Below are 21,964 nucleotides of genomic sequence, written 5' to 3'. Positions count from 1 at the left end.
GTTCCCAATCCATTGTATATTTTGGTAATTGTTTGTTCTCTGAATCAATCAGGCTCTATTCACCCTATTGGGTTTGACTTGAGCAGCCTGTGGTAATTAGTCCAATCACTCAGAGACCAGCCCCCTACAGGTGTGGGACAATATTCATTAGGGATTTAAGTGTAGTCTATCCAAGCGCCAGCAGAGCGCCGGCGACCGACTAAAGCGTCGGTTACACCTTTCGTATAATTTTCGTATCGTCGTCATATGCGTATCGCCGCGACGTCGTGCGCCTCGAGTCACACTTTCGTTTTTTTTCTTCGTTTTTGTCACCCGAGCACACTGATGTAGTACACTGCCAAAGCAGTAGGTGGCAGTAGGTGGCAAACATGAAGGCAATTTCAACCAATCAGAACTTGAATGTGCCTGCAAAGCAAATGTCAACAAGGCGGCCACCATCTTTTGCCTAGTTACCCAATGCAGCAATTCTTTTTCAGCAAAGCCTAATAAAAGTGCAATAAACAAAACGGATACATTCACTGTGTGTTCTGCCTGTCATTTGTTGATGAAACAAAACTAACATCAACACAAGTGACCACCAAGAGCGGATAGTTTAGTCTAAAAAAAGATCGGTAGCATTGTTAGCTGCATGCTAACGTCAATGGAGTATGCCATTATAACAATATAGCATTGTGGCTAGAAGCTAACGTTAGCTCACGCTACTTAGCCAGCACCAAAACTGATGATATCGCGAGCTATCAGTAGTTAGATAACATTAGAGACAACGCTGTGTGTATTAAACAAAGGTGAATAGATGACTGGGCCATTTTGTTTAATGCTTGTTAAGTTGAAAGAGGAGCTCTGAGCTAACAGGGTCTGAATCCTGATAGCTCACGTTAGCCAGCTACTCATGTAATCGGTAATGCTAGCAGAATGAATGGATGTAAACTTTATTTAACATATTGCATATGGGTACAATACAATACGGCTCAATACAAACAATTGTTAAGGGAATGCAGACTGTTGTAGCTTGGACTGGGGTCCTTATAACAATAACTTGACAACACATGGTAGCTGAAGCTATTTGGGACACGGAGCTATGTCCCAAACACACACACTGTTGTCACCGGAAGGGCACGCAGATGGTATCTACTGCGCATGGGCGTTTTCGCAACAGCGGCTCCGTGCTGACTACACGCTGTTGTCGATTCGTTTTTTTTGCGTATCTCCAAACGCAAACACAATTTTGCGTTTCAGCCGTATCCACAAAAAAACGCCAAAAAACGCATTTCTGTGTAATAGGGACATCAAACGTCGTCAAAAACGTATAAAAAAAACGCCAGGAATACACTAGTCTAACCATGGCCTAAGACAGACAAAGACTTGGAGTTTTCCTGCTGGAGTTTTCCTGCTGGAGTTTTCCGAGGAGGCAACCGAGTGCATAGAGTGCATATCTACTGCCCCTCACCTGCCCTCCTCTAGCAGGCCACTCTTTTGTACCTGCTCTTTCTGGTCTTGCCTTTGTTAGATTGTCAACTAACTCGACCCACTGGTTTTAGCTCCTTAGCTAAACCTTCAATCGGCTTCATACACATAGCCTTTAGCAGTTGATCCATAGTACTTCGTATTTTTATTTGTTCCTGCTCTACCTGGTGTAAGCACGGCTATGTGTTCTGTCTGTCCTGTCTGTCCCTCTCTCCTAGAAAGGTTAACTCGGTTAGAGAGTCGTGTCCTTGAACTTGAGTCAGGAAAACAGTCAGCTTTAGACGTCTCGGACACTACAGGCTTTTCTAAGGAGCCTCTAGCGAGGTCTTCTTGTCTGGAGAGTTCCAGACATAGTGCTCAGGACAAGGCCTTTGCGCCCAATACGGAGCGGCAGTGTAACCGCTCGGCCTCGGCCTCAACAGCACCTGCTCCGCAACATGATTTTACACGTGTTGCGGGTTCCGGTCCCAGTACGCAGCGGCCTCCACTGCAACCCCGTCTTCCCGTCCTTGTGATTGGCGACTCCATCACCCGGCATATTAAGCTAGGTAAGCCAGCCGAGATCAAATGTTATGGGGGAGCCAGAGCTACCGACATTGAAGCCAACCTGAGATTTCTGGCGAATAGCATAGTCAAGGCAAAAGGTAACCCACATATCCCACCCACTGAAGATAAATTCGACCATATTGTTATACACGTCGGAAATAATGACTGTAGGATGAAAGTCTATGAGGTCACAAAGATCAACATAGTTAGGCTTTCTGACCTCGCCAGAAAGATGAGTCGGCATCGAGTAATCTTCTCTGGCCCCCTGCCTGTAAACCGGCATGATGATGAGTTCCTGAGTAGGACAGCTTCTCTACACCGATGGCTGGAAAAATACTGTAAAGAACAGGGCTTAGGGTTCGTGGATAACTGGTCCTCTTTCTGGGGGCGCCCTGGCTTGCTGAGAAAGGACGGCGTGCATCCTAACATGCAAGGCGCCTCTCTCTTATCTCGCAATATAGACAAGATTATAGCTTCGGGCTGACAGCCACCCCACAAGCATGCCAGGGTGCAGGCTCTTAGCGAGCCTGCTAGTCATGCTAAACCGATGGAGCCTGCCAATCCTTATACCTTTCTTGCTCTGTCCCTCCTCCACCAGGCTCCCCACTCCTCTCTTTCTATCTCTACCCTTAAACCTGTATACCCAATCAAAACTAGAATATCCCGTTACGCTCCGCTTTACCCAGCTCGTCCTTGTGCGATAAACCATGCCAACTTAATTGCGATTAAACCTACCCGCATGGCTGAAAACCGTGCTGCTAAGTATACAGAGTGTGTGAAGGTTGGCCTTATCAACATCCGCTCTCTGCCAACCAAAGCTCTTTTGGTAAATGAACTGATAACAGACCATAGTCTCGACCTATTGGGCCTCACTGAGACATGGCTTAAACCTAATGACTCTCTGCCCTTAAACGAGGCATCACCCCCTAATTTTAGTAGCTCCCACATCGCACGCACCTCCAAGAAAGGAGGCGGAGTTGCTCTAATTTATGACTCTAAGCACAACTTTACATCCGACGCAAACTGTAAGTTTTCCTCGTTTGAGGTGCTCCTGTTGCATCCCTATCCACCCAACAGAAAGTGTGGCGGTCTGATTCCTACCTCCACTGCATCCTTTGTAATGGCTGTCCTATACCGCCCCCCAGGACCTTACACCCTCTTCCTAGATGAATTTTCAACTTTCATCTCTGAGCTTGTTATGCGCTCAGATAACATTTTAATTGTTGGTGATTTTAACATTCATTCCAACAAAACTCTAGATCCCCTAAATAAGGCTTTTACCGATATCATTGACTCTGTCGGTCTCATTCAAATCGTTGACCAACCCACTCACAGTGGTGGGAACACCCTTGACCTAGTCCTAGCCCGCGGTCTCACTGTGTCAAATTTGACCGTCTCCCCCTATGTTCCTGCTCTCTCAGACCACTACCTCATCAAATTTCAAATTGATCTGACGGTTTCTCGCCCAGACAGTGTAGAATCCTACATGAGCCGTCGTATTAACGCCTCAACTGTCCCAATTCTAGTTAACTGCCTACCAGACACCCTCTCTCCCTTCCTCTCTTACTCTGGCCCCCTTGATCTCTTTACAGACAAACTTAATGCCGCCCTTCGTAGCACGCTCGACATTGTCGCTCCCCTTAAACCTAAAATTAAACGTGCTCCGCAAAAACTAACTCCCTGGTTTACGGGGGGAAACGCGCTCCTTTAAAAAGGCTTGTCGCAAACTTGAACATAAATGGCGTTCGACCAAACTCGAAGTATTCCGCCTCGCCTGGAATGATAGTTTACGTAACTACAAAAAGGCACTCTCACTTGCCAAAACCTCATATTTTTCCAGGCTCATAAATGAAAACAAAAACAACTCAAAGTTTCTGTTTGACACAGTTGCAAAACTTACACAGAAACAACCAAGTGCCCTAAACCATGTGTTCTCGGCTAACGAATTCATGACATTTTTTACCAAGAAAATTGACCTCATTAGAGATGAAATTGTTGCTTTACTCAACAATCAGAGTCCCTCCCAACCTTTGACGGGCATTCCCCCTGACTTTGATTCCAGTCATACGCTATGCTGCCTTGAAAACGTCTCACTTAGTGCCCTCTCTAAACTGGTTGGCGCGGCTAAACCCTCAACCTGTCTGTTTGACCCTCTCCCAGCAACTCTCATCAAAAAACTCTTCCCAACTCTAGGCCCTGCCCTACTCAATATCTTCAACACCTCCTTGTCTACTGGCGTGGTGCCCCTGGCCTTTAAATCAGCCGTCATTAAACCACTACTTAAAAAACCGAACCTCGACCCTCTAATATTGAAAAATTACAGACCTATCTCCAATCTTCCATTCCTATCCAAAGTGTTAGAACAGATCGTCGCAACGCAACTTACTAACCATTTATCAAACAATAATCTTAATGAATCATTTCAATCTGGCTTTAGAGCCTTACACTCCACCGAAACGGCGGTTACCAAAGTCACAAATGACTTACTGCTCTCTCTTGACTCAAACCTCACTTCTGTGCTCTTATTGCTTGATCTCAGTGCAGCCTTTGACACTATCGATCACTCGATTCTTCTAGGTCGGCTTGAGAATCATGTTGGCATTCGGGGTCTCGCACTAGCTTGGTTTAAATCCTATTTAACTGATAGAACACACTGCATGGTTTATAATGATTTAACATCTGAGACCCTCCCAGTGCAATGTGGTGTCCCACAAGGCTCTGTCCTGGGCCCTTTGCTATTTTCGATTTACATGCTACCTGTTGTGAAGGATCAGATTAAACCGAATATATATATTTATTTATGGATATATATTTAATAGTATTTGTATATCGTTTGATATCCCTTGTATATTCCTTGTACATATACACGGAATATCCCTTTATTCTACTACAGCCCATAATAGTTCATTCTCTTATTGGACAAAAGGACCAGGCGCCAGGGACAAGCCCCTGGCGTTCAAGTTCAAAGGTACCGACGAGACATGCCCTTACTAGCCTCAGCTCCGCGCAGGAATACGGCTACCGAAAGCAGAGCGGCACTACTTGTCCACCGTGCATATAAATATGGCGCAAGAAATGTAGAATTCCTCTTAGTCCTTTACCCTTCTACCCAACTAAGTAACAAGACGTGAAGCCTCACCCCACGATACCGCGTGCGGTGTAGTACGGCCTGTTTGGCCTTAGAATAGCAGTGAGACCTCGTGCGAATTAATAGCTGAATTGCCAGAGTTTGGCACCGTATTTCTATTAAGTAATAATAGTCTATTATGTATGGTGCATCGTTCGGTTAGAGTTCTAAAGTGAGCAGCACCCCCATCGCTTCCTCGCGTTATCTAGAGTCTTAACCAGGTTGGGCAGACCACACGTGGTGCTTTCATCCGAGGAGTTCTAGGCGAGGACGAGTGGACCTGCACATTGGATTACCTACCCCGACGACTGCTGAGCCCTATACGGCATGGAATATCTATTTGCTTTGGTGCTTTGATTTGTGGAGCGGATAATCGCCAACACCGGTGAGTGTTGGATTTACCCCGAGAGGAGCCAAGGTGAGACGGCGCTCAGACCAGACTGAGGTCGCCTCGCTTCTTCTTCGTTGTGGACCTAAAGCTACAGCTACAGCTATCGTCTACAAGAGAGCCCAAGTGTATTCATCTGCGGATCAAGGTTCTACGGGCACTGTGTTCTGTACCTGGACTCTCCCTAGAAATCGTTGACCAGACGGGATACAGCCGACGGCTCTCCTACCCCCCCTACTGGCTTACAACCGGCGGGACCCCTTCAGTATATTATCCAGCTATAATCATTAAGTGACCATCGTTATAATTCCCTAAGAGCCAGGTTGTATACTTGCTTCCTGTGTAACCAGAGATTGGACATTCAGTGTTGATTTGCCTATGAATACTCATTTGCCTTACAAGTGCATTCAAATCATAAATGTAATAAGTAACTATTATATGTACCCTTTGCTATATATTAAATATTTGACTATTACCTTTGTGTGGACCTGATTTCATATGTGGGAAAGTGTTCATCATACTTAGATATCGTGTACTGTATGGCCAGTAATTAAAGTACATAAAGCGGTAGTGGTTTAATGATACCATACTTATCAATACAGTCAGGGAATTGTACCCCTCAGTTACACTACCCCTCGGCGATATCATACGCAAATTTGGCATAAACTTTCATTTTTACGCTGATGACACCCAATTATATATACCTATTAAGCCAAATGATTCCTCCCAACTACAAAACCTTGAGGCCTGCTTGCTTGCCGTCAAAAAATGGATGTCGCAAAACTTTCTACTCCTTAATGCAGATAAAACTGAGATGTTAATTGTTGGCCCCCAAAACCACAGAGGCCTGTTTCAGGACATCTCCCTCAACTTTGATACCTGTCATGTATCCCAGAGCTCCACCATAAAAAACCTCTGAGTCATTTTTGATTCCTCCCTCTCATTTAATGCACATATAAAAAATGTCACCAAAATTGCATTCTTCCATCTTCGTAATATCTCAAAAATACGCCCCATTTTAACTCTGGCTGATGCTGAAACCCTGATTCATGCTTTTGTCTCATCACGTCTGGACTACTGTAATGCACTTTTTTCAGGCCTACCTAATTCAAGCATCAAAAATCTTCAACTCGTGCAAAATGCGGCTGCACGGATACTAACTAGAACTAGAAAATTTGATCACATCACACCAGTTTTGTCCGCCCTACACTGGCTTCCTATCCAAGCCCGTTCTGACTTTAAAGTGCTACTCCTCACTTACAAAATTTTAAATGGGCTTACACCGCTCTATCTATCCGATCGCATCTCCCGATACTCGCCCGCTCGTGCTCTGCGCTCACAAAATGCGGGCCTTCTATCGACCCCTAGGGTTAAAAAGAAATCCGCCGGCCACAGAGCCTTTGTCTACCGCGCTCCCTACCTGTGGAACAAATTACCTGCCGTCATCAGGGGCGCCTGCTCTGTCGAAGCTTTTAAATCCCTGCTTAAGACTCATCTTTTCTCTCTCTCCTTCAACCTACCCTGATCTCACCTGGTCGGGGACTGACCTTTAGATTAAATCTGTCTAGTTTAGTTAGGGTACAGGGTACTACATGGTACCACAGAGTACTACATGGTACTACATGGCACTACAGGGTACTACATGGCTCTACATGGTACTACATGGCACTACATGGCACTACATGGCACTACAGGGTACTACATGGTACTACATGGTACTACAGGGCACTACAGGGTACTACATGGCACTACAGGGTACTACAGGGTACTACATGGCACTACAGGGTACTACATGGTACTACATGGCACTACAGGGTACTACATGTCTGCTCTTTTGCAGCACCACAAACATGGGAACTCTCTAACTCCCCCCCCCCCCCCTCCCCCCCCCCATTTCTCTGAGTGCCCGTCTCCTGGCGCTGACTAAGGTGATGGATGCCTCGGGGTCTTGGCCAAGACTGTAGTGACTGCTCTACATGCACCTCCGAGGCCTTGGATCAGTTATTCACCGTCGTCTGTCCGTGGTCCTGTCAACTGATTAACAGTATTAACAGACTGTTAACAGATTAACAGTCAACGCGGTTTCATTGCTGGGTTAAGTACTTCTATTCTATTCACATAATACGCTTACTTCATATATCTACTCCATTCACATATATGCTTACCACTTGTATCTATTGCTATGTCCGCCCACTACAATCTCATGAGCTGTCTAACGCCTGTCCCGTCTCCCTGTCCCCCTATGACTTGCTGTCCTGGAGTGCTGACCGGAGTGTCGGACGTCCCGTGATGAAGGCCGGGAGGTTGCGACCCCCTCTGCGTGCCCCCCTGTCTCCGGAGGTCTCGTAGTGGTGACCGGAGTGCCGGATGTCCCACGATGATGTCGGGGAGTTCGCGACCCTCTCTGCGCCGCCCCCTATCTCCCTGTCTCCGGCTGTCCCTGAGCAATGACCGGAGTGTTGAATGTCCCGTGACTAAGATGGGGAGGACGTGACCCTCTTTGCGCCGCCCCTGTGCCTCAAATAGATCCGCTATCAGCTCTATCTTTAATCTTTCAAAATGTTCAGTTGCTATCGCTATTAGCTCTATCTTTAATCTTTCAAAATGTTCAGTTGCTATTGCATGCACTCATCTGTGTTTCACTACACACATGAGTGCATGCTTACCAACTGTCCGTCTGCAACACTACTATCACCAACATCTAAGAAGGGAGATCCCCCCTTGAATGGCCCTTCTAAGGTTTCTCTCCTCCACACTGCCTGTGGAGCTTTTTTCCCTATTGTTAGGTTTTAGTGAGTTTTTCCTTACCTTCGCGTGGGGTATGTCTGGGAGTGCTTGCATTCTTTCATTTATTTGCATTCATCTAAAAATGTTTGGACCTTATGGTGTTCTTGTTCTGTTCTTGACTTATTGTTATGTTTTCTTCTTGACTTGTTTAAAGAAGACCTGTACGGCCCATGGGGACATTAACGTGTGTTGTCGGGCCTTATAAATAAATTTGATTTGATTTGATTTATGAAGCAGAATATTACGGTGGCCTGCATAAATCAGAATATTACTGTGGCCTATATGAAACAGAATATTACTGTGGCCTATATGAAACAGAATATTACTGTGGCCTATATGAAGCAGGTGGAAAATAAAATGATAAAATATAGAATTTTATAGCCCTGTGTTTAACTCATTCACTGCCAACGACGAGTATACTCGTTATTTGGCGCCAATCGTTGTACGCCAACAACAAGTATACTCGTTATTTGATCGTTATTTCTTTGATTCATACAAATAAAGTTATTATCATTCAATATTTATATTAATTCCAGGCACACGGACTCAGGGTTAACATGGGGAATCTTCATGAGAATGTAAAAGTGCAATACCGGCCGCATCACGCTAGACGGCGGTATCAAGCACCCTTTCTAGCCTTGTATCTTTCTCTGTGGGATGGCCCCAGGTCTCTAGTTTCATGTTTCCTTGTTGGGCAAGGGCAGCCGCTCTGCCGGTTCCATCGAAGCGCGTCAAATATCTCCGATCCATATGTCGTGGTGGATTATGCCGTCAACGAAATGGACATTGGATATACCAGATGGCGATCAAACAATTGGAATATTATTTTTGGAATACTCCCGATCACAGGTAAGGACGATTTGACGAAAATGTTTGCTTGATCCTGCAATGCTTTCATACCGATCGGGCTGATAACCGTTTTTAGTGTTCAATGCGAATGCCGTTACTCAAGTTTTCAAGTTTCTTTAATAGTTGTCATACAGAAGTACAGAATACTTTTGTACAAAATGCTTCTTACTGTTGCGCTCCAGAGACTGTGCATGACAAGATAAGTATGAAATAAAAACATAGTAAAAATTAGAAGTAAAAAAAGAGGTCACAGTGTTCAGTTTTGACATATGTACAATGTTCGTAGACGTAGTTACCATACAATATACAATACTGTGCAGTGTACTAATATACAATACAATACAATATAGTGCAAGGCATAAATGGACGAGGTGCAGTTTAGGTACAATTCACAGTAGGTGTACGAGTTGTAGTGCAAATCCTTTATCAATAAATATAAAGTGTAAGTGTGTTTGTGTGATCTAAAGTGTGGAGAGTGGGTGCTGCAGTGTGTTGTTTGTTTGAGTGAGTGTGTGCGTGTGGGTGTGTGTGCTGTGTGCATTTGATGGTTGTTGCATAGTGATTATTGTTCGTACTGACAATCAAATAATCAGAAATGACCCCCCCCCTCCCCCCTTTCATGCATTCATGATGGAACATAATAGCTATGATATAGATTTGATTTCGGGATAATAGCGTATACAGGCAAGACATGGCAGCATCTATAGTGGAATCGACGTATAGGGCTTTAACTCAGGATTTCATGAATTACCCTAGACCGCTCTAAAACCATACTTATATTCACCACGGTATAACACGGGAACGTATAGATGGAAACATGTATTCTTTCTCACATATTGAACGATAGATAGGTGATGTCAAATGGGCCATAGTATTGTATCCATAGCTATAAAATATAGTTATAGCTCTACAAACAAGGTGACTCAGTCCTATATTTTAACGTGTGGCAATGCGACCACAGGGCGATGGCTAATCCCCGGCGCTGAATGAGTTAAAGGAATGTAGCTGCTTCTGGTCCCATTTAAAGCCCCAATCCTGGTAATTTTTTTTACAATGTCAATGCAGGGTATATTCATATACAGTACATCCTTTAATAGCTTGACCTGTAGATGGAAAATAAAGTATTTGATCATTTCTTAACCCATTGTTAATCGGAATATAGCACATTGTTTACAGTCAGAACCAATGTAAACAAACCTTTCACAGCCAGAATATATAAAACTTGTTTTTACAGTACCTGTTATGTAGTGCTAGTCATTCTATAAGAGCAGTAAATCAACTAGAGTTAAAGAATAATTTATTTTTTTTGTGGATGGGTTAACCATTGTGTTTAGATTTGGATCACTGATTAGACCTTTAGAGAATGCTGGTGAGATTAAAGGTGTGTTAAATTAAAAGGATAAGGAGTATAAGAGCCACGCCGACGTCAGGGTTAATCCCCCCCCTGTGTGTGTGTGTGTGTGTGTGTGTGTGTGTGTGTGTGTGTGTGTGTGTGTGTGTGTGTGTGTGTGCGTGCGTGCGTGCGTGCGTGCGTGCGTGCGTGCGTGCGTGCGTGTGCATCCATGCACATGTATGTCTGTGGGTGCCTGTATGTGTGTGCATATAGGACTGTGACTGCGCATATGGATCTATAGGTGCGTCTGGTGGCCTCATGTCTTGGTCTCACTGGCGCTTTGCAATCTTAAAACCTACTTATGGTCCTGTATACCTCAGTGAGTAGACCAAGGAAGGCAGCACTTGCCAGGGATTCGATTCTCACTTCCAATGCTAACTAGATCCGACATTGTCAAATTACAGTTGCATCGCCATATGCACACTAGTGCTACCAAGTCAAATATGGGGAGTTTTTCCTTCTACAGGTGGGCAATCACACACCCCCACGGGTGCCCACGTTGACAGAGGCCCCATCTGCACCGAATGACACACACTTTCTCATCCAACCTCCATCAACCCCTGGTCAAACTGCATCAAATGAGGCCTTTGTGGCGTTCAAAATCGTAAAATCCTTAATGATCAAAAGACAAATCGACACTCAATTCTCTAAATAACTTTATAACTTTAAAATGTATATTGATATGATTTATGATATTCGAGGAAATTATCCTTTTTGCGTCAATACTCTCATTTTCAAAATGATCATGGTGTGATTTGTATCAGGCTTGAATATGATTTGTAGACTGGGACATCTCTGTAGCACCACAATACTTAATTTTAAATGCTATTTTGACACACAATTTGTATTTAAGAAATATTGTGCCTCCTGCGTTTTGGATATTATAGTAGCCCATTTTGTGATTTTGATAATTGTTTCTATTATTCAGCCTGTATGCATGCATGCATGTATGTATGTATGTATGTATGTATGTATGTATGTATGTATGTATGTATGTATGTATGTATGTATGTATGTATGTATGTATGTATGTATGTATGTATGTATGTATGTATGTATGTATGTATGTATGTATGTATGTATGCAGGGCCGCCTCAGGGGGTGTGCGAGCAGTGCGGTCGCACAGGGCCTCGCGGGAAGCCTGTTCCTTAATGATAAGCAAGCAGTGCAAGAATGCGGAAGCATTCTACCGTAGTGGCGTGCGGTAATGCGCCTTTCATTTTCCGCCGCCCAGCGCCCAGGTGCGTGCACCGGCGGCGGCGTGCTCGCTCAGGTGCGTGCGTGCGCCGGCGTGCTCGCGCGAGGTGCCCGCGCATGCGCATGAGATCCCGCCTTGGTTCGACACGAGCGGAGCTCAATATATATAAGTCACCGCCCCTTATTCAGTATCGAGAAATAGCTCAATTGGCAACACTGCATGGCTGTGGATCCTACAGCTCGTTTGCTGGCGAGTTCGAATCCCATAAAATATATTTTTTTTAACGTGATTTTTTTTTTAACGTGTATTCTTTCGCCGGTTAAGGTTAGGCATGGTTAAGGTTAAGGTTAGGCATTGTTTCGGAGTTGGTTAAGGTTAGAACGGTTAAGTTTAGGCGCTGTTAAGGAGCTGGTTAAGGTTAGAGTTTGTCAAAGAGAATGGCAATATTCTTTCTATGGTTAAGGTTAGGCATGGTTAAGGTTAAGGTTAAGGTTAGGCATTGTTTCGGAGTTGGTTAAGGTTAGAACGGTTAAGTTTAGGCGCTGTTAAGGAGCTGGTTAAGGTTAGAGTTTGTCAAAGAGAATGGCAATAGACAGCCTATTTCCGCGCGACAGCTCCCAAAGCGGGCCTGAAAAGAAAGGCGCTTTACCGTAGTGGCGTGCGGTGACGAATGCTTCCGCATTTTTGCACTGCTTGCTTATCATTAAGGTAGACGCTCGCGGGAAGGGGGGCTCGCAAAATACATTTTTTTTTTTTTTTTTTTTTTTTTTGTGAGGCCCCCCTTCCCGCGAGGCCCTTTTTCATCACAGACCTAAAATCTAGTTTTGCTTATATGCTTATATATTTCACATTAGACACGTTTGTAGAATGTGTCTGACTTGTTCCTGGGTCTGCAGTCTGCAGACATACTCACTATTGGAGCTCAGCCTCTGGGGTTCTGCAGCAGACATACTATTGGTTTCAACGAAGGGAGTGGTTTTACTTACATCATGTATTGTGTAGTACGCCGGCGTGAGTCAGCTGCGTTCGACTATTTCGTGCGTGCAGCTTTTGACTATTATGCTTAGTTATGCCAGCCAAGACGAAGAAAGAGGTCGGTCATTATCAGTCGGTCGGTCACCAAGGAACGTTGACGAAAGGCCTCTCGCTAGCGGGACAAATGGCCGGAGCCTTGTCATGGTATAGCCATGATGATGTCGGCTAGTAGCTAGCTTAGCTAAAGGCTAACTAGCGTTAGCTAACCTAGAGACAGCGCATACAGCCAAGATGAAGAGGATGGTCGTTTGTCAGATGAACTTCGTCAACTCCACGCGGTTGTCTCCATCCTCTTGGACGTTTGGTGAGTTTTTAACCTATTCTATTAACTCTATTCTATTCCCGCCGTGGACATCTCTCTCTCTCTGGAGCTAAACTGGCCGACTAGCTGTTGTAGTACTACTAGTAGCTAACGGTGTGTGGCCTGTCAGCACCTGTATGTAGCCGCATAGCTTGCTTCTGCGTTAGCTAATGGTTAGCGATAGCCTGGTTGAGCTAACTGTTAGTCAGTTAGCTGTTTAGCTACGACGTTAGCTGCCGGCTGCGCTCGGCTGGGAACGTTCGTTTGATGCTATCAGTTAGCCTTGAGTTAGCTGTTAGCTTGTGCTACGACCATTGACATTAGCCGTGAGAATAGCAGGGGGTTATTTTTGTCCCGCCAGCGAGAGGCCTTTCGTCAACGTGGAGACCTGTGTTGCGGCCTTTCGCCCTGCGTTCCTTGGTGCAGGTAAGATTAATGAAAATCATGACATTACCCCACTCTTCCTTCCTTCCCCTCCCGAATGTTTTGTTAATAACGATGTTTTTTTCCAGGCAAAACATATGTTACTTCACAACATTTGGAGATACGACATGTGCTGTGTGTGAATTCATTGTCTTGGTCGTTTGTGTAGCTTGGGTAGCGTTGGGCCGTTGGCCAAAGCTGTGTGTGGCCTGGTGTCAGTAGCCTACCTGGCTAGCCTTTAGCTGTCGGCCATTGGCTCCTTGCTGCTTTGTTTTATCTGGTATAGACCCTCTTCTCTTTGGATTTAAGTGTTGATCTTTGTCCTTTTGGATCTATGTATATTCATGTTACCTTTGTGAAGTTATCTTTTCCTTCTGTTTTGTTCTTTCATTAAAAGTTGAATATCCTTTAGGGGGTCATCTTTGCTTATCTCTCTCATACATGCTCTCTCTCTAACACACATGCTCTCTCTCTCTCTCTTTCTAACACACACAGTCTGCCTATGGCGGCCTTTCTCGATGGCTAGGCTGTGCTCGCTGAGTCTGTACCTAGTCAAGGATCTTCAGTCACAGTGCTCAGGTATTCTGCCACTGTGTACTCTCTGTTTAGGGCCAAATAGCATTTCAATTTCTTTCCAATGTGTCTCTCTCTCTGTACACTGTATATTGACTGTAGAACGGGAGCTCTCTCTCGCTCTCTCTCTTGCTATATGTTGACTGTATCATGCCCAGCCTCGGGCAGCGCTATTATTTACGAATATGTTGACTGTATGAAAAAAAAATTAAAAAAAATTATATATATATTTTTTTTTTTATACCTTTGGGGGGGGGGGGGGGGGGGGCTCGCGTTTAAATCTCGCACAGGGCCTCGCATTTCTCCAGGCGGCCCTGTATGTATGTATGTATGTATGTATGTATGTATGTATGTATGTATGTATGTATGCATGTATGTGTCTTTAAAGTGTCTGCTTTGGTGGGCACATTTGTGTAATTTTTGTTTATATGTGTTCTTTAAAAGAAAACAATAATAAAATAAATCAATAAAAAGATGGACCTTGAAGGCTAATAGTATCACTGTTAGATACTGTGGTTGTAACTCAAAACCATCGACCTTGAAGGCAGATATCTCTCTTTCTCGACACTGTGTCACTTGCACATGGGCAGCGTGTACAAAAGCAGCAAGGTGGCAGCAGGCTTGTTGCTTAGATACAGGTGAATAGAATGTTGTCAGATGATGTAGAGCGGAATGTGGAATTTGCACCAATTGCCAATCTGACTCCATCGTTACACCCCCCCCTTTTTTTCCCCTTAACTTGTTCCTCTATAAATTAAACCGCCAATACATCAATCACACTGAATCTTGATCACCACTCCTCTATTTTGTTCACGCTAAGCCAATTTTTTGGGGAAAACAACTCGAATATGAACCGCTGAACCATCGTTGCCCAGAAATACATTACAGTATTTCATAGTCTACGTGCGTAATGAATGAACAGTAGGCTTACATTATTCGAATGACTTGTTTTATTAGGAGATTGCAGATACTGCACTGCCCTATAGTAGTCATACTGTAGTTCTACTACAGTACAGTAGTACAGTACAGTACAGTACACATCTTAGAGTGACATTTTAAGTCCGCCACAGAGGCGGGCGTGAGCGGACCAAACTCCACAGAGGCGTCGCGCACCGGTGTCACACAAAAGGCTGCTTGGCGTGTTGGTTGACATCGACCTGCATTAAATGTAGTAAACTGGCATGAGAAATGTAGGAAATTGGTAAGCGGTGGTACGCTTGACTGAAACCTCAAACGATTGCGGACATGCCACGCAGAGTCCGGTCCGTTCACAGTATGCCCGACTCTGTGGCGGCCTTAAGATGTCATGCTAAGATGTGTACTGTAAGTACTGTACATACTACTATAGGGCAGCGAATACAGTATCTACTATCTCCTAATGAAACAAGTAATTTGAATAATATAAGCCTACTGTTCATTCATTACACACGTAGGCTATATACAGTGTAGTGTGCATGTGTGTGTGTGTGCTGAACAGGTGGCCAGGAGCATGCAACAAGATGGAATAAATATGGAATATTAATACAGTCTATTCCATTATAGCTATATCCACATGATTAGCTTTAGTTCTTATTTATTTATCCACTGTCATTTACAGTGTTGGTGAAGTGTTTTTTTTTTTTTTTTTTTTTTACATCACGTAAAACAACAATTTCATACAAATATTGTCATATTTATTATTATTATTATTATGATTATTTAATTCCAAGGATGTCTGTAGAGTTGACATGAATGCAATCACCATAATTCCTCCCAAATAAAGCCCGGGCCTTAAGAACACGGCGCACACCAGTCTGACTTACGACTTCTCTTCAGTGCTCCTAGATCCTGCTCTTAGTTAAGACCGAATCCAGGAGAAGGGACCATTCGTGAATCCCAAAATCGGCCCGAAAATGTCTTAAGTGGAGCTAGGACAAAGTTTTGTCTGATCTTTTGTCTTAAGTCCGTTGGTGAATCAGACCCATTGGGTCTCATTCCCGAACGAATTTACGACCAAAAATGTCCTCTTAGGCAGATTTCTGCCCATTTAAGATTAGGGCTGGTAGCGCGAGTCCCCAAATTTTCCTGAGATCAGATTTGAGCGTGGCTGAGAGCAGATTTAAGAGTGCTGAGGAGCACACTTATGATTGATTGACTAATTGAAAATTGTATTAACTTGACAGACTGTGTTCTCATAGTGATTCCTTCATGTTAACGCTACAGGCCTCCTTGGAATTAATTACTTAATCATAATTAAAATAAATATGACAATATTTGTACGATAAGAAATTACGCATTTGATGTCGGAAAAATAAATAATATGGATTCATCTGATCACAGGGCAGCTGCTTAACCATATCTGAACCAGCTATTTTGGACAAATGTATAATTACTTTAATTACTCAGATATTCAAACACAATTATGCAATTATTGTGAAATGATTGAAAATAATAATTATTTAATGCCTTCTGTGGAATTTGTATTTCTTATTTGTTACACATCTGTTTTAATGATTAATTATATACATTTGAAAGAATGCAGGTCAACATGCAATATATCCCATTGATTGGATACAATGGGACAGACCTTTGTTTGATTGATTGATTGAAAACTGTATTAACAGATTGCAGAATGGTTACAGTACAGCTCAATTACATACAATACAATGCAGACCAGAGAAAGACGTTCGTCTTGTTTACATCAGGGTCCCCCATTTTCAATTCATCATAACATATATGACACACACGACATACAGATAGACAGGACTGCTACATCTATACATTTATGACATACCAGATTTGCAAATACAGTACTGTTTGTGATACAAAAAGAGTCCAGAAAAGAGAGTATATACATTTGACGTAGAAACTGTTGGAGGAGGTTGGGTAGGTGGGGTGGGGTTGGGTGGGTGGGTGGGATTGGGGGGGGGGACTGTACATTGGAGGTGGTTGGGTAGGAGGGGTGGGTGGGGGACACTGTACAAGCAAAACTGTACATTGGAATATTGACAAAACCATACTTGGTAATTTACTGTACATTGGAGGGGGTTGATATAGCTATAAACCTGCATTCCTTCGAATATATCATTAATCAATTAAACGTATATTGAAATACACTATATAGCCTATACACCAACACTGAAATGACAGTGGATAAATAAATAAATAAGAACTAAAGCTAATCGCATGGAAATAGACTGCATTAATATTCCATAACAAGTCTTATGTGCGCCAGTATGGCCTACGTGTCTAATGAACAGTATAGGCTTAATATATTCTAGTTACTTGTTTCATTAGGATTTAGTAGATATGCTCTGCCTCTGCCCTACGTACAGTATAAGTACAGACTGTACCTATACTGTACGTAGGGCAGAGCATATAGTATCTACTAAATCCTAATGCAACAAGTCATTAATGGAATAATAAGCCTATACTGCGTTCATTCATTACGCCGTAGGCATTAATGGAATAATAAGCCTATACTGCGTTCATTCATTACGCCGTAGGCTACAGTATACTGCGCGTGCGTGCGTGCGTGCGTGTGTGTGTGTGTGTGTGCGCGCGGTGCGGCAGGTGTACCACGAGCTGTACTATATATGATGACAATACATTAATCTAATCTCATTTCGATGGGTCGCGCAAGACTCGCAAGGCACTTCCGCATCCATTTCCACACAGCTGCGTCATTACTTTGCCTTATAAGGGGCTCTGGAGGTGTTGTTTTGTATGCAAATGACCTGAACGGGAACGCGCTTTCGAGTTTAAGACAGAATGCCATTCTCCAAGCAGATATCAGATCATATCACAGCTGTGACAGTTTCAGCCCCTTAAGACATATTACCAGCACGTTCGGGACTCAGAGTGAACTTGTCATTGATTCTGTCTCAGTCGGTTCCAAGATAAGTCTTCCAAGAGAACTCTTTGAAAAATTTTGGAGAATGAGACCCATTGGGTCTCATTCCTGAAATTTTTTCAAAGATATATTCTGGAAGACTTATCTTGGAACCACTGAGACATAATCTATGACAAGTACACTCTGAGTCCTGAACGTGCTGGAGATATGTCTTAAGTGGCTGAAACGGTCGCAGAAATTATATGATCTGATATCTGCTTGGAGAATGGCATTATGTCGTAAACTCCAAAGCGCGTTCCCGTTCAGCTCATTTGCATACAAACCACGCCCCCGACAGTCCTTATAAAGCAACTGTTGACGCAGCTGTGTGAAATGGAATGGCGGAAGTGCTTTGAGAGCCGCGTGATTACGAAACCTAGCGTCAGTCAGTGCCAATCAGAGAGCGTCTCCGAGAAATGCGGCTAGGTTTCATAATCACGCTTGCGCCCATCAAAACTAGATTAGATTAATGTATTGGCATCATATACAGCTCGCGGTACACACCTGCCGCAGCGTGCGCGCACACACACACGCGCGTGCACACACACGCGCGCGCAGTACTGTATATGAATGAATGAATGACATATAATATATATAGCCTACGGGCCGGCGGGCGTAATGAATGAAGCAGTATGGCTTATTATTCCATAAGCCTATATAGGCTACTGTTCATTCGTAGGCGCACACAAGACTTGTTATGGAATATTAATGCAGTCTATTTCCACCGATTAGCTTTAGTTCTTATTTATTTATCCACTGTCATTTCAGTGTTGGTGTATAGGCTATATAGTGTATTTCAATATAAGTTTAATCAATATATTCGAAGGAATGCAGGTTTATAGCTATATCAACCCCCTCCAATACACAGTAAATGACCAAGTATGGTTTTGTCAATATTCCAATGTACAGTTTTGCTTGTACAGTGTAAGTACCACCCCTCCAACCTCCTCCAACAGTTTCTACGTCAAATGTACTCTCTTTTCTGGACTCTTTTTGTATCACAAACAGTACTGTATTTGCAAATCTGGTATGTCATAAATGTATAGATGTAGGCCTACTGTCTATCTGTGTCGTGTGTGTCATATATGTTATGATGAATTGAAAATGGGGGACCCTGATGTAAACAAGATGAAATTCTTTCTCTGGTCTGCATCCCCTTATGTAATTGAGCTGTACTGTACTGTACCCATTCTGCAATCTGTTAATAAAGTTTTCAATCAATACCAATCAATGGGATACATTGCATGTTGACCTGCATTCTTTCAAATGTATATAATTAATCATTAAAACAGATGTGTAACAAATAAGAAATGCAAATTCCACAGAAGGCATTCAATTATTATTTTCAATCATTTCACAATAATTGCATAATTGTGTTTGAATATCTGAGTAATTAAAGTAATTATACATTTGTCCAAAATAGCTGGTTCAGATATGGTTAATCCAGCTGCCCTGTGATCAGATGAATCCATATTATTTATTTTTCCGACATAAAATGCATAATTTCTTATCATACAAATATTGTCATATTTATTTTAATTATGATCAAGTAATTAATTCCAAGGAGGCCTGTAGCGTTAACATGAAGGAATCACTATGAGAACACAGTCTGTCAAGTTGTAATAAAGTTTTAAATTAGTCAATCAATCATGAGATTTGATCGTGGGCTGAGAGCATATTTAAGTGTGCTCCTCAGCACTCTTGGATCTGCTCTCAAATAAGATCTCAGGAAAATTTGAGGACTCCCACTCCCAGCCCTAATATGTCTTATGGCCGAAATCTGGCTAAGACTAAATATTTTGTCGTAACTACGTTCGAGAATGAGACCCATTGTGTCTTTCATTTTAGTCTTTGTTAATTTGGTCAAACAGAAATGTAAAAATTAAATAAAAAGTAAAAAGACTATAAGAACCGTGTTGAACTCACGTCTTGGTCTCATTGGCCTCCTTCTGCATGATGTCCAGGATCATACGGCAGGCGGAGGAGCAGCCCTCTGGGGTTGAGTGGATGGTGATGGGCTTCTCTGCAGCACCTGCATTCTCTTTTCTATGGATGTCCACCCTGAGAGGGAGGCGGGGGGGGGGGGTGGTGGTGGGGAGAGAAAGATAGAAAGAAAGAGAGGGAGGGGTAGAGAAGAGAGAGACGGGTAGGGAGATAGAGAAGAGAGAGCGACAGGTAGGGTGATAAGAAAGAGAGAGAGAGAGAGAGAGAGAGAGAGAGAGAGAGAGAGAGAGAGAGAGAGAGAGAGAGAGAGAGAGAGAGAGAGAGATAAACAGGTAGGGAGATAGAGAAGAGAGAGAGAGAAAGAGAGAGAGAGACAGGTAGCGATGAGAAAGAAAGAGAGGAGATGAAAAAGTTGAAAGAATAAAACTTGTTATAAGAACAAAACATATGTAATAAAAAATAGCCAATCAATCACAGTAATAGCTCACTTGGACTGTGTCTGTTTGGTGACATTCTTGATGGTGAGGCCCTCTTTGCCGATGATGGCTCCCACGAACTGGGTAGGCACAAGCATTCGAAGGGGGAAGTCGTGTTGCTTGTGGCGCGGACCGCCGAGGCCCCCCGAGGGCCCGGGCTGAGGGGTGTCCTGGTCCCGAGATGATCTGCCCCCCCGCCGCATACGGGAGGCCTGGGCAGGAGGAGCAGCCTCCATGTCCAGAATGTAGGACACCCTGAAGGAGTAGTCTTCAAACTGATGCCCTGTCAACTTCTCAATGGCTCTAGAAGGAGGAATCGAGGGGGGAGGTGGAGGAGGAAGAAGAGGGAGAGAAAAGGGAGAAGATTGAAGGGGTGGGAGAAGGAGGGGAAGAGGAGGAAGAGGAGGAGGTGGGGAGGAAGAAGAATGAAAGAGGAGAAGGAGGAGGAATGAGAAAATGTATGGGAAGGGAATGAGAGAAAAGAAATTGGAATAAAAGGAGAGAGAAAGGAGGAGGAGGAGGAGGAGGAGGAGGAGGAGGAGGAGGAGGAGGAGGAGGAGGAGGAGGAGGAGGAAGAGGTAAAACAGGAGAAGAATTGGATGGATGAAGTGAGGTAGAGGTCAGTCACAGAAAACAGTAATGTATTGAGCTTAATGCTCTTACAGGTAATATATACCATGATGTACATATATATATATATATATATATATATGTTTGTGTGTAATATAATGTGTGTATAATGTGTGTAATATAGTAATTAATATAGGATAGGTACATGAAATGGGAAGCGCCAATATCACCTTTCACTGCTGACACAGCTTTTCAAAAGAATACAAACGTAGCGTGAAATGGTGGCCACTGTATGTCTATGTGTTGGTATCCAGTGTGCAGTCGCTCCACGTCTGGCCAATGACTTTCAAAAGCCTTAGCAGCATAGGCGGCGGGTAATGAAGGCTAGGGTAGGCTAAGCCTAAATGTTATGCTGGGAATTTTGAAAATGATATATAATATATGTGCGCAGCATTATATACTGTAGGCTACTGTATTGTGTGTGTGTGTTGTCGCTGCAGCCCCCTCAAGGTGATTATTGGTAGGTTAAAAAAAATTGCCAATCACATCCTGATCCCGCCGTAAACCATAATTTACATCATGCATTCCGTATTTCTGCCCGCCAATTGCTTTGTAGCAAATACCAGCATGCTATTTTGAGTCAAAGAAAATTAAATATACATATACAGTCTTTTTTCAAGGCAAAAGATAAACAAAGTAATTCAGAAGCTGCCAGCACCAGCGATCGCACCCCTGCAGCCACAGCGAGCCCTGCCCGGGCTGGCCCTGATCCTGACCGGATCACCCGAGGCTATTGTTGAGATGTTGCTTTATCTTGGCAAACAAGGGCTTGCTCTACGAGGGCATGGTGAGAATCAGAGTTCATCAAATCGTAGAAACTTTTTAGAGCTATGTACATTGTTTTCAAAGCATGATGAGATCCAAATTACAAAAAACGTTTCCGTTTGGCTCTGTCATTGGCCGTCGGCACCGCAACTTGTTGTGACCGGTCTTTCTCAGCAATGAGGTACCGGTACATC

General features: G+C 43.5%; 1 protein-coding gene across 1 annotated transcript in view; it reads right to left on the bottom strand.

Moving 5' to 3' along the window:
• igf2bp2a (insulin-like growth factor 2 mRNA binding protein 2a) overlaps window positions 1–21,964 on the bottom strand; it is a 260,008-nt gene that overhangs the window by 99,558 nt on the left and 138,486 nt on the right. The window contains exons 6-7 of the mRNA XM_084314649.1: window positions 20,388–20,678; window positions 19,882–20,016 (exon numbers count right to left, since the gene is read on the bottom strand). Of these exons, the coding sequence (XP_084170775.1) occupies window positions 19,882–20,016; window positions 20,388–20,678 (426 nt within the window). The remainder of the gene's footprint in view (window positions 1–19,881; window positions 20,017–20,387; window positions 20,679–21,964) is intronic.

The sequence above is a fragment of the Notolepis coatsorum genome (assembly GCF_963971535.1).
Source record: "Notolepis coatsorum genome assembly, chromosome: 5".
In the NCBI taxonomy this organism is placed as follows: Eukaryota; Metazoa; Chordata; class Actinopteri; order Aulopiformes; family Paralepididae; genus Notolepis; species Notolepis coatsorum.
This window is presented reverse-complemented; position numbering and strand designations above follow the sequence as displayed.